This window comes from Cyanistes caeruleus, chromosome 4, assembly GCF_971803275.1.
Source record: "Cyanistes caeruleus chromosome 4, bCyaCae1.hap1.1, whole genome shotgun sequence".
NCBI classification, from domain to species: Eukaryota; Metazoa; Chordata; class Aves; order Passeriformes; family Paridae; genus Cyanistes; species Cyanistes caeruleus.
In genome coordinates this window covers 26,432,203-26,455,032 of record NC_141704.1, presented here as the reverse complement: position 1 = coordinate 26,455,032, position 22,830 = coordinate 26,432,203, and the positions used below count along the sequence as shown (strand labels likewise).

At 35.4% G+C, this 22,830-nt stretch overlaps 1 protein-coding gene across 4 annotated transcripts in view; it reads right to left on the bottom strand.

Moving 5' to 3' along the window:
- The window catches only part of DOCK4 (dedicator of cytokinesis 4), a 213,920-nt gene that overhangs the window by 78,470 nt on the left and 112,620 nt on the right, over positions 1-22,830 (bottom strand). For all 4 annotated transcript variants that reach the window (XM_086887100.1, XM_086887102.1, XM_086887101.1 and 1 more), the window contains exons 13-17: positions 20,852-20,977; positions 7,622-7,746; positions 5,963-6,125; positions 5,335-5,441; positions 4,615-4,771 (exon numbers count right to left, since the gene is read on the bottom strand). In XM_086887100.1, the coding sequence (XP_086743226.1) occupies positions 4,615-4,771; positions 5,335-5,441; positions 5,963-6,125; positions 7,622-7,746; positions 20,852-20,977 (678 nt within the window). The remainder of the gene's footprint in view (positions 1-4,614; positions 4,772-5,334; positions 5,442-5,962; positions 6,126-7,621; positions 7,747-20,851; positions 20,978-22,830) is intronic.

Genomic DNA, 22,830 nt, shown 5'->3' with positions numbered 1-22,830 from the left:
CTTTTAAAGCAGAGATAAATTCCAGAAATTTCTTCAGATCTAGTAGTATTTTCCATCTGCTCAAGAAGGAAATGCCTTCCACTATAGTGCAGCCTTCCACTTCCATTTTAACTTTTAATTGCCTGTTTGAAAATTCTTATTTCCAATATGTATTTTTTCTCATGTCCTGCATTATTCAGCTGCTGCATTTCCTCTTGATAACAAATTTAAAAAAATTGAAAAGAAAGATTAAGTTTATTCTGGCATGATTTGTCTTTCATAATCTTGCAGCACATCTGAATTAGTTACATGTTGATTTTTTTTTATCCATGATTTCTTGCAAATATTTACATAAAATTCATCATGGATAGATGGGCCAATTAAGATATCTGCCCTTCCACCTGTCTTAAATATAAGTTCTACATTTTATAGTCTTTGGACACATGTTACTGCTTCCCAGATGTATTAAAAAACCCACCTTGCTATAAGATTGATAATTTCTTGTTCCATACCATTCAATATCCTAAAATAGTTTTGCAAACTTAGAGTGGTTTTTCAGCAGTTTTTCCTTGCTGAACTCAGACACATCTGCAGAGCTCCTTTTAAGCTGTGTTCAGTAAAAGCTACACACATTTTTTGACTGTTGAATTATATAAAACCCAAATCCCTTTTATATTCAAGTTTACTACTGCCACACTTCACTGACCAGCTTTTCAGAGATTCTCAGTGCCTAGTGGATTGAAGCAGAAAACCTTAATCACCATCCAACCCCTCCATCAGTTTAAGCTGAACTACAGCCTAGCTGATCACTGCCCAGCACTGTGTTAGAAGGAGCCAGTGCTTCTGAAGTGTTCTCAGTAGTTATTAAGGTAAGAAGTTAATAGCGAGTTTTCCTCTTGGATCAGCATCTTTTTGGCTGCTTTCTACTACAGACTGGTTTCACACTCAATTAATACTTGTGCAACACCCATCTTTGTGCCACCTCTTTCCTGGTTTGCTCCAGGGAAGTTTCTCTATCCCACAACAAATGAAGAAAAAATTTTTTAATTATTAACATTAAATGAATCTCCACCTATATTCAAATTTTGCTATAGGTGTTAATGGCAAACAACCAACATAAGATCCCACAAATATTTTATTGCCTTAATTGCTTTTGATGGACACAGATTGTTCTGATGCATTTATGTGTTACATTTTTGTTTCGCTTCAAGCTGTGCTGGCATGGAAAAAAAGAGATCCTTGAGTTGCACTGAGTGACAGAGTCCCACACATGCATTGGAAACACATCCCAATGATCAAGGACAAATGATAGGTCTTATTATTCTTTCTGTCAGGAATTTTTAAGAAACAAGATTTACAAATCTACTGAACTACATTTGTCTTTTGGATAATTAAATGTACTTCTACACTTTAAGCCTCAGCTCAAGCTGACGAGTAGCAAGACTAGCTGAAGCTGTCAGTTCAGAGCAGGGAAAACACTTCTTCACAGGTTTGCTGGAGGAACTTTGTAAAAAATAGTTGACACTCAGTATTAGGGATTTGTTGGGGATTTAAAAAGAAAAAGAAAGCAAATGTAAGACACTCACTTCAAAGGACTTATTTCAAGGGAAGTGCTAAGGAGGAAAGACATTCTAAGATAACATTAGAGAATAGCCCAAGCATAAGTGATACAAATAGGAAATCTGACATGTGACCCACAAGGGGAACGGATAGCAGTGTGTCATACAGTAAGAGACAGGAAAATATAAAATTGTCCCCCAAAATAGGCCTACTAGGAAATCACAGTTTTGGAAAAGGGAAAAAGTCACTGGTGATGATTAATTTTGCTGAAGAATAAAAATATTTCCAATGCATTATCTTCAAAATAAAGGCCTGTATACTTAAAATAGACTACACCTGACCTATTGTCCCTACCAAATAAAACACATCCCTTCTTGAAGCATGTAATTTAAATCCAAAGAGCTCAGTTTAACAGAAGATTTAGAATCATGAGTTTAAGGAAGTGGCTTGGGATGATTTTCCATCTCACTCTCATGTAAGTCCTGAGACATCAGAAATTGACTTGTTATGATTTCAGGAGGAAGAGACTGAATTTCAGAACTGGCAGTCAGCATGTCTCTTCCAACAGGCTGCTTCTGTGGTCACTAGCACTTCCTCCAAACCAGGGTTACTTGGAAAGCTGCCCAGCGCTGCTTTTGTTTTATCAATTCACTGGTTTGGTTTTTTTTTTTTAAATGCAGCTAGAAGGATTACACCTCTGCCATGCTGTATGGCATGTTGCTCTGCTGCTGAACAGCTGCTGACCAGGGATGTGCTGATCAGTGATGAGAAACAAGTGGATGCCAACAGCTAAAATATTCAGACTTCCTGGAAAGATCCTGACTTTCTTGAATCTCTACTATATGTCAAAAACTAAGATTGTTTTGGTAACTACTCAGCAGAAAAAACTGAGTGAAAGAGTGAGTAGTCTTTCACTCTTTCGGGGTTTTATAGAGTAATGAAAAATAACTACCCATCTAAGAATATAATATAGATAAAAGCTAGTATACTTTTTGCTAATATTAACTGATTAACTATCCAGGACCAAAAGTGAAGGAAAAAACTAACCAGTAGAAAGATGAGATAAGGAAGTGTTCTTAGCCATGATGAAGGAAGAGACTCCCCTGGTTAGAAGGTCTCCAAAAAATTGTTTGGAAATAATCCTAATAACCCCTTCAAAGTACCCAGGGTAAGGAAATTATGGATCCCAACAACTAGGAGTCAGCCTCTGTCCCCCAGTCCCCATAATTTTAATGCATGAGAGCTGATGGCATGTGGGAACAATCAATGAGAGAATGACAGCTGAGTAAAATTTCCCAGCAAGCAAGTAAAGCTGCAGCCTAATTCATCACACCCTTTACAAGTCTGGGTTTGGGGTCCTTCCCCACCCCATAGCCAGACAACACAGTAATTTTTAATTCATTTTCAAACTGGACATTGTTTGTAAACAACAGGTGAATCTCTGAGACATTCAGAAAAAATCTCCAAACTTAAAAACAAATTAAAAAATAACCAGCAATTTACAAAAATACCAAAACAAATGTTTACTAAAAAAATTAAATACACAGATCTTTTTAATCCTGTAGTTTTTAATACATAAGCTACATTCTCTCAGGGATAACTGAAGTAATGCTCACATGACCAAATATCCACATGCTTTGCTCTATGTTCATTTTCTGAGCATGCAATAGATTTTGGCAAATTTTTGTTCAAAAGAATGGGGATTTGGAAACTCACCAAGATGAACTTCCCAAAGAAGATCCTTGGAGAAAATATGAGCCTGTCTATTGAAAATATTTCCACCCTCTGAAGTACTGCTGAAATAATTGTTAACTCTTTCAGAGCTGAAAAGGGGATCAATATTATTCAGATATTCTACACCCTTTTACTCAGAATATGGTTAAAAAAAGGAGGAAATTTTATGCCCTATGTCACACATCTATACACATTAAGTACAAAATAACTCCTGCAGTGTAAACAAAAATTAGTATTAGAACCCCAGACAATAGGGCAACTATTTATCAGTGAGACACTTAAATTCCAGACAGCACTTTTATGCAGGTGTAAGTATCAGTAGATTAATGTAATTTCCTAAATCAAGGCCTTTAACTGAAGCAAACTTAGTCTCTGATTTCCTATTAGCTACGTTTGGGAAAAACTTTCATTGAGTAACTTTCATTGCTAAGGTAATTACTATGACAATACAAAATGGGTGTGCACAAGGAAACAAGCCACTTACTGTTTGCACACAGTTCTATTATGCACACTTGCTATTAATGGGTGAAAATTAAGAGCACTATTTCAATTTAAAAAGCTGCTCTAGTTTTTGGTGAACATCTATAATCAATTTTCAAATAGTTAGCAATTTTATCATCATACACAGAGGATGGGTAAAGTCACAGACATTCAAACACAAGAGAGGTCAAAGTAATAATATAAAATCGTGGTTATATCGAAGAATGGTCAGAAACACATTACCAAGCAAATACACAATATTTAGAAATTTTTGGAAAACTGTTCCACAGTTTTTAGTTACAGTTTAGTTCAGTTATGGCAGGTAAACAAGAACCTCGAGAATTTTATACATAACATGGTTAAGAACTTTACACAAAGCACTGGTAGAGAGTGTAAACACGTGTATTTAAATCTGCTGCTCCTTATAGCCAGTGTATAAGACTGTTTTAAGTAGTAGTAAATGTTTGCTGGATTGAAGAAAAAGAAAAAAGCAATATTTGCCTAATTAGGAACAAACTGCTACAGCCTAAAGCTGACAATAAGTATTTCATAAAAACTCTACAACAAACAGATCAAGAGGTTTTATAAAGCAGCTGGGTTTTGATAGTTGATTCCAGAAGTGCTGCATTTGATTCCAATATCACGGTCATCTAAAAAGCATTCTTGCACTACTTAAAAACAGTGTTTTATCATGATCCATTTGTTTCCATCTGAATAGAAAAAAATTATGAAGAAAACCAGTTCATAAAATAGATAGAACATAAGTTATTTTTGAGTACTTCCATACTTGCTTAGCATGGAAAAGACTAGATATCACACTCATTTAAAGTCATCATGTTTAAAATAATCAACATATCCTACCATTTTGTGTGAGTTTAGTGGAGCAGAGAAAAGATGTAATCCAGAAGGACTCTTTAGTGGTTTTTACTGCTTGGCTGTTGTTTCCTAGGGATATTCCCTTTGAAAAGGGGAGTTTGAGGTAGCGACCAGAATCCTGAAGGTTTGCATTTTCTTCACACTGTGAAAACAGACCAGTAAAAATAACAGTACTGCACAAAACAATTGACCAGATCTCCAAACTATATGAATCATTGTTTCCCTGTCAGAAACTGAAGAATTTCCACTATGCCTATTGCAACTTTGGTTTTAGAGCTTAGCATCATATATTGACATTGAAATTTAACACATTTGCACAGTTTACATTAAATGAATAGCTACAAATTTTCATGTTAAGATCTAAACTTTATCTGGAAGCATATAAAATACTCTGAACAAAGTGACAACTCTTATATGTGGAAAGAGAATTCCACAAAGTTAAAATAACTTACTTTTGTGAAATTCATTTTAACACAATGTGATATAACAGTAAGAGTTAGGAAAACCAGTGCACTGAAACACATACCTAGATTCAATTGCAGTTCATATCAGGAAGGTGAATATTAAACAATCAGCAATGGATATTTTAATGGTGACAAGAGTATCACTCATTTGATAGTCAATACAGACTTTCTCAATGTCTCTGGGCATTCAAAGTAGGTTCCAGTGCAATCATTACAGCTAATGACTGTTAATTCAAATTACCTTGTGTACAATTAGTTCATGGGTGCCATCTGGCAGAGTCCTCCCATTTTCCTGCATCAGGGGCATGAAAGAAAAGCCAAACAACTTCTTCTCACCCTTTTCTTTTGCTGAAATGCATATATAAATAGCAGCACTTAAAGATAATAGTATACTTTTTTAGACAAAATAAGCTTATACAACACAAGAGTGTAAAATGCAACATAGGAAAGTATACTGGAGCCGCAGCTAGTCAGACAAAGATTATCTTGAATTGCTGCTCTAATTTGTACACTGTCTTCTGTAATGTTTCTTTTTATCTCACTTTAAATCAGAAGGGAGTATTCTGAAATAATTTAGTATATAGTAACAACAAATAACGTAAGCCACCAATTATGCAATCTTAATATATAGAAGTTTATCCTCTGTGAAACCTCCCATACCTGGGAATGCAGAATGTAGAACCAGTCAGCAATTTTTACCTCAAAATCATCTCTAAAATGTTTAATAATGTTTTAAAAATTTTAGAATTTAGTAAGTACAAAGAAGCATTACAGAGAAAGTCCATGCAGCTGCCTTTTCCCTGAGGTGCTATGGAAACTGACTACAGCCGTAACGGGGAGGACTAGCAGAAGTCATGAGCACCACTTACTGGAACAGTGCCGGAATTCACAGCGGATGTGAGCTCCTCTGAACTTATCCACAGGAATAGGAAGTTTCAGCAGCTCAGCCCACCTGGGGCAATTGTTATGATAAAGCACAAAAGAATGGTATTCGCTGGCTGGTGGCTCTCCGGAGCCAAATGAGATAAAATCCTAATGAAGTAAAAATATGATTAAAGATAGATTAGCTCACTGGTAAAATGTCATCAAGGACTGCTCTTCCAAGGAAGACTATTTAATGTTTATATTCATATCATGAATGCCAGATGTGGTACAATGTTCAGTATGTTATAACCCTCAAAAACAGTAGCACTTTTTTTTTTTTTTTTATACTTGAAATTAGAAATGGCAAGAATCATTTACATAATGTAGAATAGAAGTATTCAACTGGGTGATCAGGGAGGCTTGAGCAACACACGTGTTGTGGATTCCCATGACACAACATGGTCCTGCCAATGTTATAATCCAGCAGCAAAGAATGGAACTGAGAACAGCCCAGGTTCAAGATTTCAGTCATCTGAAATAAGCCTGTAACCCTGGCACAAAGAGTGGTATGTCCCAGCATTAGAAAATGAATGTGGATTCTGTGATCAGGAAGAAGCAAAGTGTTGGCTGCCTTTACAACACCCATGAGGGACTCGCCATACCAAGGCAGGCAAATGCATTTATCCAAAGTACTGACTTGGGGATATCTATTAATTCTCTGTGAGAAAGGCAAGGTGTAGTTTTGCTCTTATAATCTCAATATGTTTTTTTTGTTTAATATACACACACACACATTTATGTGTGCATATATATAAAAATGCGTCTATATCACATGCTATGGATCTATATGCAGCATTTCACTCCAGATACACAAACATGCAATTTGTACCAGGTTATTTGTGTAGACTTTCTCCATTGTGTTACCCCACAGCCCATGAAATAATGCAGAACATATGAAAACACTACTTTCAAATTTAAAACAAAACAAAGCAAAAACCATATAAAAATATGTGAGGAAAAGTTTGAATGTGAACAGAAATCCTTTTGGTACAGAAGAATTTTGAGAAACATTCATCTATTAATAATTAAAATTTAAACCATTGTCTGTTTGTAAGCCGTTACCAGCAGCACATAATAAAATTTGAAGATGAGAAGGAACATTAATTTATTTTTTTTTTACTGATACATGGTGCTGACTTTTACAGTAAGGATTTATTAAAATCAGACACAAAATTCAAAATTATCAAGACAAGTTGTTCTGTGTAACATAAAAATTGCATCATTCTAAAAATAATTCTTAGGAAATACAAAATTCTCCCAAGCTTAATCTTTCTTCACCATTTTCCAGCATCTTAATGGAATCCTTAGTTATTTGGTTGGCAATTTTACATGTTTATCCCAATCATGTAATTTAATCATAGAAATAAAACAAACATATATTAAGGTCTTATACAGACATTTAAAAAATGTTTTAAGTGGAGACACTTTGAATACCTAAAGACAGAAAAAGATAAACATGTCCTTTCCAAAGTATTTTTCTAGTCTTAAACCAATGCCACAAAAGAAGACTTACATCTGGGAAAGTGTGTCTTTATTAACTACAATTATTAACTTTATTAACTACAAAATTAACTACAGCAAGGAAAAGCACAAAACAAAGATACCTTTAAGATTTGACCACTGCTGTCCACCACATGCATTGTCACTTCCACATTTCTGGCCACACTTTTCCCTCCTTTTTCAAATTCTCCTCTTTCTACAGTGATATATAAATCATTCCTCATTTCACCTATCAAAAAAACAAACAAAATAATGTGTCCAAAAGTCAGTCCAACTTGCCTACTTTTTGCTTCTAGTACTTCAGTAGATTTGCATTTTATCTTACAAAGGATAGTGCTACACCCACAATTAATCAGTATTTTTGGATTTTGAACAATAATTGTTTTCATAAACCAAAAAAAGCAAAAGGTCTTCGTCCCTCTCAAAACCCAAAGATTAACTGTCATACTAAACCAATTCCAGAGGCTTCTACTCATCTGTTAGATCTGTTTGGTCTTTACATTCCCCCCTCTAGATATATTGAAGCTAGTGTGTAGCTCCACCTAATTCTATTTTTCTTCTAAGCTAAGACAAGATAATGTACTTTCTTTCGTCTATAATCATTACAGTTCTCTGTTTACCTGACTGCAACTTTTCTCTACTTAATCTCAAAAGGAAGTGTATTATTTGGCAAAAGGAAAAACCAAGAGGTTGGTGTTGTTTCCATTAGAAAGGCAGTTTTCCCAGATTGTATAGAAATTTGTAATCTGAAAAATCTCAATATATTTTACATTAATAGGGTGTTCCAAAGCTTATGAGGAAAAAGTTTGCTAAGTTAGCTTATTTTTCACTTGTTGGAAAGGCTTCTGAGAAATCAGACTCTCTATCAGGACATTTAAGTTACAAATCCAATACAGACACTACCTTGGTACCACATGGTATGGTATGTACAAGCACTGCTAGCATATTTAAACTGAAGTTCTTTGCATGTTCATGCAGTATCACACTAAGTAGTCTGTCAGAATATAAACAGATCACAGGGACAAGATCAATAGTGATTTTATTTTAGTTTCAGCTAACACAAATTGCAAAGTTTGATGAAAAGAGGAAAGAGTGGTTGCAGTGGGGACAGAACAGGGGGAAATGAGTACTGGTGGTGACTGAAGTGCCATAGTAGGGAAGCCCTGTCCTGTTTAAAGATGCCGAATCTATTTCTAAAGAGTTTAAACGGATCCAGCTCTTGACAAGCATTACCAGAACTACTTTGTAGAAACTGGAATTTCCTCATGAAAGGCAGAACAGTGAAGGATGAATAGCATCATAATTAGGAGAATTCTCTAAAATTCTTATTTCTGAATTTTGTTGAAACAGAAATTGAGAATATATGTTTTTATCTAGAGAAATGCAAGTTTAGTGAAAAGGTAATATCATCTTTTAATAAAGCAGATTTTTGCTCAGCACTGCTGAAATAAAATGTGACAGTTTAGTATATTTACAGGTGTGCCATGTAGAAGGAACTGTGGGTTGTGTACTTGTATTGTGGGTAAAATTAATTCTACTATATGTAACATAAATAATAAACATATCTTTAATTTCTAGCTTCGTTTTGATTTGCAACTGGAATTTTATTTGCTTGAACTTTCCACAATACTCTCATGTTTCACATTCCTTGCATTTTACTGCATGTGACTTCTCAGTGATTTTCAAGTAACAGAAACAATAATCTTGCTATAGTCACCTAATATTTTTATAATATTATTACTTCACTGGATGCAAAACGATTTAATGATTCCTCCAAAGCACAGTCTAAATGATAAAAAAAGTTAAAGAAGAAACTGCCATATCACAAATCCCTCAAGACCCATGCCCATAAACAAGGGGGGAAAAAAATCTGCTTTTGTATTACCTTATTATCAGTTACCTGCTGAAACAATCATGGGCAGACGCTAGAATACAGCTAGACAGAATCAACAGAACAAACACTAGATTGTATTCTCTTAAGAGTTTCTGAAGCCAAGGATGAAAGAGCTGAATTGCTAGTAAGTGTGTGTATCCACCAGATCAGTCTCTGGTTCTTGGTGAGAAAAAGGTTTAAAATAAGCAAAAGGTTATTCAGATGATGGACAGCAAGACTTGTAAGAAAAAAACCCCAAAACGCAAACACAAACCTAAAGCCTTCCAAAGGATGTTATGAATGTAAGCAACGTAAAAGGATGAAAGGAAAGGATGGAGAAATCGTGGAAAAAAGATCAGCTACAGGATATGAAACAGGCAGTCATAAGGACTCGGGAAATCCCCTGAGCTGAAAATAGCTGGAGGCTGGGAGAGCATCAGGGAGTAATTACCATACATGCATATGTGCATACTCAGCTTTTACTTTTCCTTAGGGTCTCTTTGCAACAAGGGTCCTCAGCTAGATAGACCCTTGATCTGAATCTGTAAAGCTGCTCTTATGGTTTATTCAAGTAACAAAATTAAAACTTAAAAACACATTAGGACTACCATTAAAACTACTAGATTATAATTATTTCTACATTGCAGTACTATTTCATTATAAAAATTTTATAAATTAGAATAGTATGGTTACCAAAGGAGCTTGCAGCATGTTGGGTCCTTGCTTAGTGTATGCATATACTGGGCTTGGTTCTAGTTAGTGCTGCCTCTGTTGGTCCCTTTCAAGTATTTCACATGGAGAAAAAATGACAACACACAGAATTCAGAAAAAGCAGTTTTGTTATAGAATTGACTTGAGCAAACAACTTGTAGGTGCAGCAATATGTCTTTAAAAATTAACTTGAATCCTACAGGCATTTGTGCTACATTATTTTTATTTATCTGCACAGATTTATTTCAATTTTCCATGGGATCTTCACAGAAACATAACCATAACCGAATAATGGTGGTTATAACCATAACCACCATAAATTTAATCACTTACTCCAGGTGTAACTCGGTGAAAACTTTTCCTTTTTAAATAGAGTAAACTGTATGGGATTTAAATGCAAATGAAAATGACAGTGGACTGGGAGGCCCTATTACCAGAAGTGTTCAAGGTTGGAAGTGGTTTTAAGCAACCTGACCTAGTGAAAGACATTCCTGCCCATGTGGGTGGGCAGAAATAATAATCTTTAAACATCCCTTCCAACTCACACCAGCCTATTCTACTTGCAAAAAAATAGGAGACCATTTTTAGAAGAAGTAATTTGGGCTCCACAGACTTTTTTAAAAAAAAAAATCAAATTTTTTTTAAAAAAAAGTTGTGTTCTACCTTTTTAATTTTCATAAGAAATCAAATCACAGTGAAAAAGACAGAGGTGTAGGATGTACTTGCTCAAATATTTACCTGCTGTTGTCCTAACAGAGCCTTGGCAAAGTTTGTAATCAATGTCATGAAAAGATATTTCAGGTGAATCTTGCCCTGATCTCTCTCTATTCAGGAAACGCTGCTTTGTTTTCAATGTCTTGAAGAAACCCAAGACATGTTGGTCATGTTAGTGAAAGAAAATGCCATTTTTTTTTTCTATTATCATGCATGGCAAATTAAATCTAGAAGGAGACTAAGCCTCTTATGCTATAGAAGGAATAACCTTTTTATGTTTGATAACCTTTTAAATGTTTGATAAGGAAATGAATAGAAAAGCAGAAGGGTAAAGAATAGAAAGACTGAAATACACAGGAAAATTAATTAAAAAACAAGTAAACTCTGGACTATGTATCAAGTATACAGTCTCTACCAGATGGATACAACATCAGCCTCCTTTCCTCAAAGTATGTGGCATATCTGGCATTTTATAATATCTACAGAAATGTAGGGTTCCTATCTGAAGGCACACAGATATTTCACTATTGATTTAAAACACAATCATTACTGGCAACCGAAGTATAAGAAAACCAACTATATTGAACTTGCACCGTTCAGCTGAGTCCTGAGATGCTAAGAACTTTACACCATGTTCCTGACAAATCTTTAGCACAGTATTTGAATAAACATGTCACGAGTATAAGTACATAAAACCAAAAAAATCAACAGGTTTAGAAATATCAAGCACAAATTCTAATCAGAAAACAGCTGCTGGTAAAAAAAATAAAAAGGATTTGACAAGTAAATGTCACTCTGGAAAAAAATGAGAATAAAAACCTAGAAAATTATATTTGGATACAAAATCTTAAAATTATTTCACTATTGATATAATGGCCTAGAGACATCCTAATCGCTTTTACTTTCTAATCATAAATATGCTGGTTTTTAATATTCCTTAACAGAAATTCTCACTCCAAAAACTGAGATTGTCTACTTAAACTAAGTTAGGGTATTCTTTTGTGGTCCCGCTTCCTATAAAATAATTCCAAACCCTCCACAAAGCATTCAAATACCAGCAAATTGCTGAATCTATTTATATTCCTTTAACTGATCCTTTTTATTTATGACAACTATAATTACATGTTTGATTATAAGAACATGCACCATTTTTCTGTGGGATCTTTGTCTTCACCAGTACACCAGACAGCTTAAAACAACTTCTTTTCTCTAATGTGGTAAATTATCATAAGTAGCACTGAAAGGCCAAGTCCCTCTGAATATCAGAGTTCTGTGGTAGACTTTGGTGAGTACAAATGGCATCTTCAGCTAAACTATCTGCATGACTCAAATAAATCTTATAGGAGTGTGCATACCGAGACTTTTTACAGTGTTACACTTCACCAAATGTGAGGAATCAACACAAAAATAGGAAGGGCACATTTCAAATAGCACAGTACATCAGATTTTAGTTACTGGTTGAAAACATACCTACAGAATACAGCATAGGTAAGACAGAGAATTATTGTACATTGGGTGTGAGATGGTAAACAACAAAGAAGAAATAAAAAAGTTGGTGTTGGTCCCTATGAGGGTGGGAAGTAATAAGCTGCTTCTTGGAAAAAACAGAACTGTGAGGATCAAAGAGTGTATCTAGGGAAGCTGTTTGTTCTTGTGACAACCATGCAATTGAATGTGTTGAAAAGGGGTATATTCTATCCTAATTACAGAAGTGACCCAATAAACTCAACGCTTTGGGACTTCTTAGTCAGCACCCTATGTTTTCAGTTTTTTACCAAAAGTAGGCTGACAAATTCCTACAAGAGCTTCTAATATTAAGTGAGAGTTAAAGCCATATTGAAACTGAAATTCCACAGATTTAAACAACAAAAAAAGTCAAGCTGCAGTGGTGTGTATACAGACATAACTTTTTGATGTAGCACAAGCTTTCAGTGTACATTCTGCATGGACAGCCACTCTAGTATGTGAATTGTAAGTGAAAGGTGCTGAATTGAAATGTCTGGGTTGCTAAATAGAAATGTGTACAGCACAGCACTGGCAGTACCTGCCTCTTCATGTGGTCCTGCCAATACATTGCAGTTTTGATCTGGCAAAAATATCTGAAAAGCACTCTCCATGGGCTAGGAGAAGAAAAAACTCCAAACCCTTCTTGCCTCAGCTATAGGTTCTTACCAGGTACATTATAGCTCAAGAATTCTGACCTATCAAGAAGCAAATGCTTCATGACTTCAACTAGCAATGAATGGCACAAGGGCAGAATGGGAGTGAGGGACAGAAACCTGATCAGTATCAATTACAAGCAAGTCTAATAAGTCTAATATTAGGAACAGGAGGGAAAGGCCAATTAAAGACAAAAACACCCACAAGAAGACTGCTGGAGCACACAGTTAATGGGGGTCAGCCTGTCAACTATAAACTACAAATATTAAATAAGAAGTAAAGAGAAAACAGCCAGGAGTAATTTGCAGGCCAGAAATGACAATGTGTGCTCGGTGTCCTATTATATCCACTGCACACTTTTATTATGGGATGGCTCTGCAGGCTCCCTTTCCTTCATAGGCTGGAGGCTCCATCATCACTATCAAGGACCTGCATACAAGCAGTGGTCCCCTGCTGCTCCCAAGCTGGACCTACGTGTAAACTGCCCCCAGGTGGGAGAGGCTTAGCTGCTCCCACTGAACCTCAGGTGACAAGAACAACACAGGTAATCACTGGTAAAGAGCAAGTCAGTCAGTAAAAGTGTCAGAAGAAGCTTTGTATGAATGTATCGTTTGTACTGCTATTTTTATAGAAAGATTTGCACCTAACCATCAAAGCAATGATCTTCCAACACAAAATTGTTTTTAAACTTACACTGACAAAGCTGTGAGTTGCAACTGCAACACATATAAAAAGACTTTTCTCATATTTCAAGCATATTTAGAGCTGCAGAATCTCTTGTAGCATATTAATATGAAACAAGGGTTTCAAGCAAAAGATAGCTGCCGCAGATCAAAGGTAGCATCTTTGTTAGAAACAAGACTTTACTTTGCCAGTTACCATCAAAAAGCTTTCTAGTAAAATAACTTTCAATTTGTTTGTTTAGTAGGGTAACAAAACACAGCATGATTGTATTTGAACAAGCATCTCTGATAGTTACTGCTGTCCTGACAACAGCCACTAATTTAAAATTAAGTGTACAGAACTCACTAGGAGCTTTTGTTTGGAACAGCTTTTTTGAAAGCTTTGCTCAGAACTGTACGTGCTTTAGAACCATGAATTGCAAAAGAGAAAAAAAAAACATCATTTAGTTTAGAGGAAGTTTCTGTTCATTTACATCTATGAAAAATACAAGCTAATGAGATGTTTTATACTCTAAACATATCTTGAACAGCTTTTAAAAAAATTTCAGCAGTAGGCACTGCAAATCTCTGGATGTGGCATAGACAACATAGTATTAACATAGTATTAAATCTTGCAGATGAAAAACATTTTAGAGAAAAGATCCATAGAATACTTCATAGAATGAGAAAAGAGGTATGTAGCAACTGCCAGTGGAGGATCTTAAAAATAACCAAAAAAAACCAGATGGTGATTTTAACTTACTTTGAGGAGAGGGCTAAGGAAGCTCAGTAAAGCTTTCCCACTTGCTAATCCCTTTCTGGCAGTTGAACTTTGATGATTTCACAGTCCAACTTCCATGCAATGAGCTGGGACATCTTCAACTAGAGTAGATTGCTCAGAGCCCTGTCCAATCTGTCCTTAAATGTTGCCAGGGATGGGACATCTACACTCCCTCTGGGAAACCTGTGTTGGTGTTCCTACCCTTTCTAAAAAAATTGGTGCAATGTTTCCTTTCTTACAGTCACTGAGTATTCGATGCGACTGCCATGACTTTCCAAATATCATGGAGTGGCTTGGCAACTCTATCAGCCAATTCACTCAGGACCCTGGGATGCATCTTGTCAGGTCACAGACTTAAGTATGTTTAGATCCCTCAGGTGGTTACTGTTTTCCTGAATTGCTACCTTTAGTCCCTGCCTTGAGGTCCACCAGTTTGAGAGGCTGAGAAGAGAGACTTGCAGTGAAAACAGGCAAAAATATTGTTGAGCATCTCAGCCTTTTCTTCTCATCTGTTGAGATCAGTTTACCAGTCATGTTCATCACAAGGAGTATGCTGTTCTTTTCTGGCTGAAATACTTACAGAAGATCTTATTTTTCCTTACTGATTTCAGCTCCAACTTTGCCTTGGCCTTCCTGACCCCATCACTACACAACTGGGCAGTATCCCAGTATTCTTCCCAGGATACCTGTTCTTCCTTTCACTGCTTCTGCACTTCCCTGTTGTCCTTTAATTTGACCAGCATGTCTTCATTCAACTACTCTGTTCTCTGTTCTCCCTTCCTCATTTCTTACACATTTAATTTAAAAATTAATTTTAAAAAATCAACTTAAGCGACCTAGGATCATTTGTGAAAATTCTAATACAGAAGGATGTTATCTGAGAGATGGGCATTCTTAAGGACAGCAGCTCAGGAAGACAGTCAGGCATGTTGCATTTCACAAAGAATTTCATCACTGTTGGAAATGAAATCCCATTACTGAAACAATTTCCTTTTTGTTTTGCACTTTAGAAGATACTGAAAGACTGACTGGCTGCTTATCAGGGAATATATTCAGCACTTTTAAAAAGGGGGGCAAATCTCATTGACATGCTTGAAGCTGCCAGTGAACATGTTTGAGTTTTAAAGACTGTGACAACCACCAGTCAGCAGTCTGTTCAGTGCTTTCTCCCCACAGAGCACACTTCTCCATTACTGAGGCAAAGAACAACCAAGAAAATCTGGCACACATTCACCATATTTATGAGTAATATACACACATGACTCAAGAATGAGAAGACGTTTTACTTGGTGCTTAAACAGATACAATACTGAAAAACTCTGAGACTGGGATCTTCTGGGTGATACTTGACAAAAAATTATTTGGGGCAGGTCTTGTGTCTGTATTTAAGTATATTACAGGGCATGGACAGAAAAACTGAAGGCAATTTCTACTATTTATATACTAGCAGCTAGTTTATGTATTATGACTGATTTTCTTGTTTATATAGGGGAAACTTAATTAAAACAACTCTGCATATGTTAGGATTTTGGGAGCATTGGCCACTTTGATAACATCACTGCCTTTTTATTATTAGATTAAGTAGATTTGGGCATTTAAATCAGAGATGAATAAACTGATTTTTTTAATACTTTCCTCAGTTACTTTACTTTTGGTTTTTAATATGATTATCTGCATTTTCAGCTTTACTGCAGAAACATTCGACAAGTCCTAAGACACACTCACCAGAAAACATCTGATTAAGCAAATGAAATGCCCTTCACAAGGAATTCTCAAACAAATACTTTCAGATTTCAAATGGATTGTACATCTACCATGTAATACCCAATTGTTCTGTGATTTTTTTCTCTTCCTTTTTACAATGAGATGTAAAACAAGTGGGGAATAAAAGACTTGCAAACTCTTTTCAACAGAAAACTTTGACCTGTTGACTTTGTCTAGCTTCAAAACAAAGAAAATATTTCCGACAGAATTTTGAAAGACTGTTTGTTTTTGCAGACCTAACACATTTACTTACTAGTTTGCCAGTGTTCCTTACCTGGTTTATCAAAGAAAAACTTCCAAGCTGTAACTATCCTTGCAAACACTTCCCATGCATCACTGCTACTTATTCTGTGCTCAGTAGAAAGCCAGTTTATTCTTCAAATACTATAAACTGCAGAAGACCCCATTCTACATTTCCAAAGATTTTAAATCAAGGGAAGTATAGTTAAATTCTGGTTTGTCTTTCCTTTCCATAGTTTTCTTCTATTTTTTCCCTCAGTTTCTAATGAACCAAAAAATAAGACAGAGGAGATGGAAAGGAGAAGGGAAACACTACACAAGTTCCTTGCACTTGTCTAACCAAATACATCATTATCTTTCTTTTCTCCAGTGACTCGTAGAAATGTTAATTCCTTCAACAGAAAGGATTAAAGTTCTTAAAAAGTATTAAAACAGGATTTTAAAAGCAGAGGATATTCCCCCTAGAGTACTACAGTTTTGTGAAAGGTCAAAATTCAGGGTGTGTCTTTACTCATTTATTGCTTAAACATATTTTGTGTAACTAATATATCCAGTGGCAGAAGTTTAATTTAAACTGCTTGTACTTCATATAGCATAAAGAAGTTCAGGAAATTGACTCCACTCCTCAAGGGAGAAAAATGTTTAAGCGTGTCAGACATAGACCTCCTCTCCTAGAATCAACAGCTCTTTACTAACTCCAAGCTCACTGGCAGATACAGACACGTGCCATGACAAAGACTACATATTCCACAGCTTTCTTTACATTTTTGCTATCCAGAATTGTTTTCTATGCTTTGAAAGAACAAATGCCTCTAGTCAAAAATCACATAATTGAAAATGAATGTTATCACAAAGACAGCATTTTGTGAGACAAAAAAGACAAGATTCTATTTCTAGTTTTATTTTAAAAGGATTTTGAAAACAGTAAAAAGGTTGAGTGTACTTGCACATGAAAAGACCTTTTAATAATCCAGATGAAGGCATGATTAGTACATTCAGTAGCTTTGAAGGACAGGATCTGATGAGATTTAACTGGACAGCAAAAGGACATTTAATGAAGTTGAAAGGTGACAAGTGTAAAGCAATGCAGATGTGATGGTAAAAAAAGTTACTTTTCCTAAATTAACCATATGAAAGCTTAATGCTGGAAACTTAAAAAGTGCACCAGTATACTGGGCACTTCATTCTACCTGCTAAATGAGCAGAAATTGTAACCAAAAAAAAAAAAAAAAAAAAAAAAAAAAGACAATGTTGAAACAAAATGCAACTTTTAATCTTGGACAAATAAGTTTGAAAGAATTAAATACCATTACAAAAATTAATAGTGCAGCTACATATACAGTCTTTAGCAATGCTATTTGTCAAAATCTATCACCGAATTAGAATAGGATCAAAAAATTCCAATAAGCCAAGACTTCTCCAGACAGGACTGACTAGCTCATCTCTAGATACCAGTGCAGATACTACACTAATCTTATGTACAAAGTAAACAGTGGTCAAGGTAGAACCATTGTAGTGATGCACCAATTCTTTAACTTCTTCTAATATCACAAGAGTTCAATAATTTGGATGGACAGGAAGAAACATTAACTCTTATCCTTAAATTAGCTATACTATTATATACCTATTATGTATGCAAATCTAACTTAAGAGTGCTTCTCAAAAGGATACAACATTTGTAAATGTCAAATGCTAAACTCTATATACTAAGTAATGATATGGTTGTTAGGAAAGAGTGAGCACAGAAACTCAGTGTGCAAGCACAGCTGTCCTTCAGTGTTGCACAAAGCTTCTTGAGAATATTGGCTGTATATCTGCAGACAACCACACCAGAATGCTGGAACAGAATTTACCAGTGTTTTGCATGGAGTCTGCCCTAAAACCCTAGTTGAACCTAGAAAATGCATATTGATTAAATGGACAAGTTGACTCTTTCACTGCCTGTCCTTCTTTTGTTGGCTAGAATAAAGTAAGTTACCTATTTCACTTTTGCCTTTTTGAGGCATAGCCATCTACTTTTTTTCCAGACATCTACTTCATTTCCTAAAACACTTGGAGTTCTTCATTAAGAAATTCCAAGGGTCCTGGATAGTGTATTTTGTGGCTTCAGCCTGTCAAGCTGCAGTGACACAGAAAGCATTAGTCTATAAAAACATTATTATTGTCAATTCTGGTTTGGCACGTATGCTGATCCCAGTTACTTTTCAAAGCAAAACCTCCACAGAGCAAAGGATTGATATGACAAAAAAAAGAAGGTCAGAGAGAGTTTAAATACACCAGAATAGGAGAGAGACTTAAAATATGGCATTTCTAAGAGAGATACTGCAGTTTAACAGCATGAAGCATTCCTTATTGAATAATTCAAGAGAGTCTTATTCACAACACTAACCTAAGTGCTAATTAGCCACAGCAACACCCTTTCAACAAAAATATAAAATAAGATCTAATTAATGACCATTTCTAGTAGCAAAAGATTAAGTTCTCTAATTTATCTGTGAAGAAAAAACAACACTAGAAGAGAAATAAAATGAAAGGGGAGCTTTAAAATAAAAAAGCATTTCAAAGGCTATGTTGCTGAGGGCAGTTCAGGGCCTAGGGCATACTGCTCTAGTTAGTCCTTGAAACTCATCATTGCAAGACTGAGATTATTATTTCTCTTTAGGAGAAATCCGTTCCATGCCAGTAAACAGAGAAGTTGCACATTATTTAAACTGATGCATGCATACAATTGGACTGAGAAAGCAGTATACCAGAACCCATATATTCTTTTTTTTACTAAAACAGTGACAAAGTGAACCTGCATAAAATTCTTTGAAACTCAGTCAAGAAACTCATCCAGCAGCTGATTACCCTGTACTCTGCTATAACATGTTTTTTGCAGTTTAGTACATCACATTATTTCTCAACTAGAAAATAAGGGGATAGGAGATCTATTTATAGAACTTAACAAATTTGATAACACAGAGCAGCAGGTCACTAAATCACAGCTAACTGGAGAAGCAACTCCTAATGGGAGTTACAGTGTGCTCAGTAAAACTGCTTCCACTGCTAACTGCCAGACTATCTACAACACCCATTTGATTCAAATTTCAAATCCAACAGTAAGACAACAAATAAAACCTAGCTAATAAGCCATAAAATTTCAATTGAATTGCTTCCATTAGGCATATATATCTAAACTAGCTTTAAATTAAATGGTACCTGACTGATGAATTTTATTATTCTTAGTACTGCAGTCATACCATTTTCATTGTAGTGCTGAAACTGTTTTATTAACTTGTATTATGTGCATGTTTTAAGTGGCCAGTAGTGCTGATCAAGGATGCAGAAGGACAGATGTTTAATTGGCAGTAAGCACACAAGAGTGAATTCTCAGTTGTCAAGTTTCAGGCAGAAGTTCAAGAGAAATACATGCCCACAGCTAAAGCTGAGCCTCGTCACTGAGTTTCAAATGCCTATTTAAGACCTCCTCGATTAGTGAAGTATGAAAGTTTATTTATTCTTGCCTCAGAACCTTAGTTTACTTCTGATTTAGGTCCACAGGAATGCAAAGACAAATCTTTATAGGAAGAAGATAGTCTCTATTAAAAATCTGAAAGTCATGAGGATGATTTACATTTGAGAAAGTCAAGACTGCATGGGTGGACTCAGCTGAAAAGAAGATGTGAGCTCCTCCCTGCAACATTTCTCAGCAACAAGATAACACCATAATCATGCCAAACTGATCTGCTTGAAAGTATGCTTTTCCTTTAAAGAGACATTTTCTTCCTAATTTCCAACAACCCACTGAACTTATTAAAATTTTCATTTCAGGGATGAAGCTATAAATTCTGTTCTACAATCTTCTTCCTACATTTGCTTCTTCTCATTCACACTGACACAGTCTTTCCACCTTCCTTAGCACTGCTTTAAGTACTTGCATATTTTGTCATATAATATAAGCAAAGTGAAGTCCCTACATCTATATTATTATCTATTTCCAGTCATTTCCAGTATTCGAGACACAAACCTCATGAAAACAGAAGCTGTACAGTACCAGTAAAATTCTGTGAGTCTTTACTTAGAAAGGTTAACAGCTCCTATGAACAAAAAGTTCTGCTGGTTACCTTTTTCCCTGCATAGAGCTCAGCAGTCTTGCATCCAGTCATCTTTATTTCTATAAAGTGAGGTTCCATCTCTTAAAAAAGGCTGCTCTAGCCACATGCTTTTTAACACAGGCATAATAACTACACAGTATAATGCAATGGGGCCACTGGGACCACTGGGACACAATTTTCTTCTATCTTTTTGAAAAAATGGTAACTTAAAAGTCTTGGGAACTGTTTAAGAAGTTTCAGAATACAGTATTCATTTGAAAATCAGCTGAAAATCAAGTAATTCTCATAAGTTCTTTCTTTTACTTTTATTAGGATAGTTTTCTCTAACTTACCAGGCATTATAATATTGGAAAAACCTAATTTCCTTGTTATGGATACTCCATGGGTAAATCTGGATGTATACTCCCTCCTAATTTGTTCTATGTCTCCATGAAGCAACTGAAGAGAAACTGCCAGACCTGAAAATGAAGAGCAAAACAATGAAAAATTAGACATTCAAACAGATTATTATCAGCATTTCTTAAATATTTTATATATTTGCAAGTATATATGCATTCTGGAGGACAGAAAATTCAGGGGAAGTTTAGCAACAACAAGTCAACCCACTTCAATTTTTAAGTAAGTATATTTGTGAAGGGTATCAACATCCAAAAATCAGTAAAGACTTGAAAACAACTACCCATGAAAAAGCATCAGCAAATTATTACTGATGTATAATTGAACAACAATGACATGTATGAAAATTATCTCAGTAGGGAGAGACTAATGTTTTAACTAAAAAGAGAGCTGGAAAGATGTCAGTTTGGAGAAATTTCAATCTGAGTATTTGCTACCATTTCAATTTTTCACTTCCTTCAACACATTCCTGTCTTTATTGACATGCAAGAAAAAGTGCTCATACAATGGTCCTGAGCTATGGGTGAAACACAGAAGCCTCATTACAGTCTATCACTTTATAGCACCTGATATAAAGTTATACAATTTATTAATCCAAAATCTGAAGAAAAAAAATTTAGTAAGCTCATATAGGATAATTGGTATTCTTAGGAACAGTAATTTCCTAATGACTGAAATGAAAACTTTTTTTCCAACATTCATCAGATTTAATCAGTTAGACTCTTTCTAAGTTTGCTAGAAGACATGCAAAATGCAAGGGTGGCCATATAATAATTTTCCAATTTTTATTCTTCTAGAACCAAGGAAGCATAGCTTCTTCTACTACATCTGCAGTACACAAAAAAATTGCAAAGAGCATACTTCATTACAGTGGGGATTAACAAAAGCAACAGGCATGCCTTTTGCTTATACCAAATATAATCACTGAGGCAAGTGTCAGAATGATACAGCTTGTAAAGATTAATCTTGCCTGACCTTCAGCATTACTACAGCACATCACGTGTCAACATACAGATCAAGGAGGAGATAAAAGCAGACTCTTTGTATACACTCAACAACTGGAGATAAACAGACAACTCAGAAGAAGAGTCATAACGAATTGGAGATTAAGCTGAAGCAAACAACACGTGCAACACAGACTGAACAACAAGGTCATCAGTCCTTTTGGCTTGGAAAGAAATTTTCCCTACAACCATGTTACTGTTTAACTGAATAAATTTACTTGAAGTCTGGCAGTTCCTAAAATCAGGGCTCAAAACTCTGTACTGTGTACTGGAGTCCAGGCTCCTGCAGATATCTAACTACCATGAAAACTTTTATATTTTTCCTCTTACCTACACTTACATTTTCTTATTTTGGCAACTCTAGAGAATGTGATACTCTGACCAAACTTTCCTTCTCATGAAAAATAGCTCGCCTACACATCTCCAACCGAGTACATAAACAAATCTTACAAGGAAAAGCATTCAGCGAAGCCTTTTCTATTTTAAGGACTGTATTTAATGCCATGGATATTAATTATTTTTGTAGGGGAATTTGTTCCATGGTTATACAGTGAACAACCTTTAGGAAGTAGTGACAATTATTATTATTTAGGCAGGTGAGAAAACAACCCACACTGTGACTAGCTGAGGGTACAGAATCTTGGTACAAAGTCATACAGGCAAAATTCAGGCTCTGTCAGGGCAGGTGAAAGGTTTTTCATTGCTGTATGGGACAATCTAGGCTGGGTATAGCTCCCTTATAAATATGGATATTTAGCCCACCCCCAATCTTGATGCTTTTATATTTTAAGAAATTGTTATACATATACATGTATAATCATGCCCTCATATGCCCCTATTGCACTGTTTCCTTGGAAACCTGAAAAATCCATTTGCTATTGTTACAGATCACATCTACCACAATAGCATTA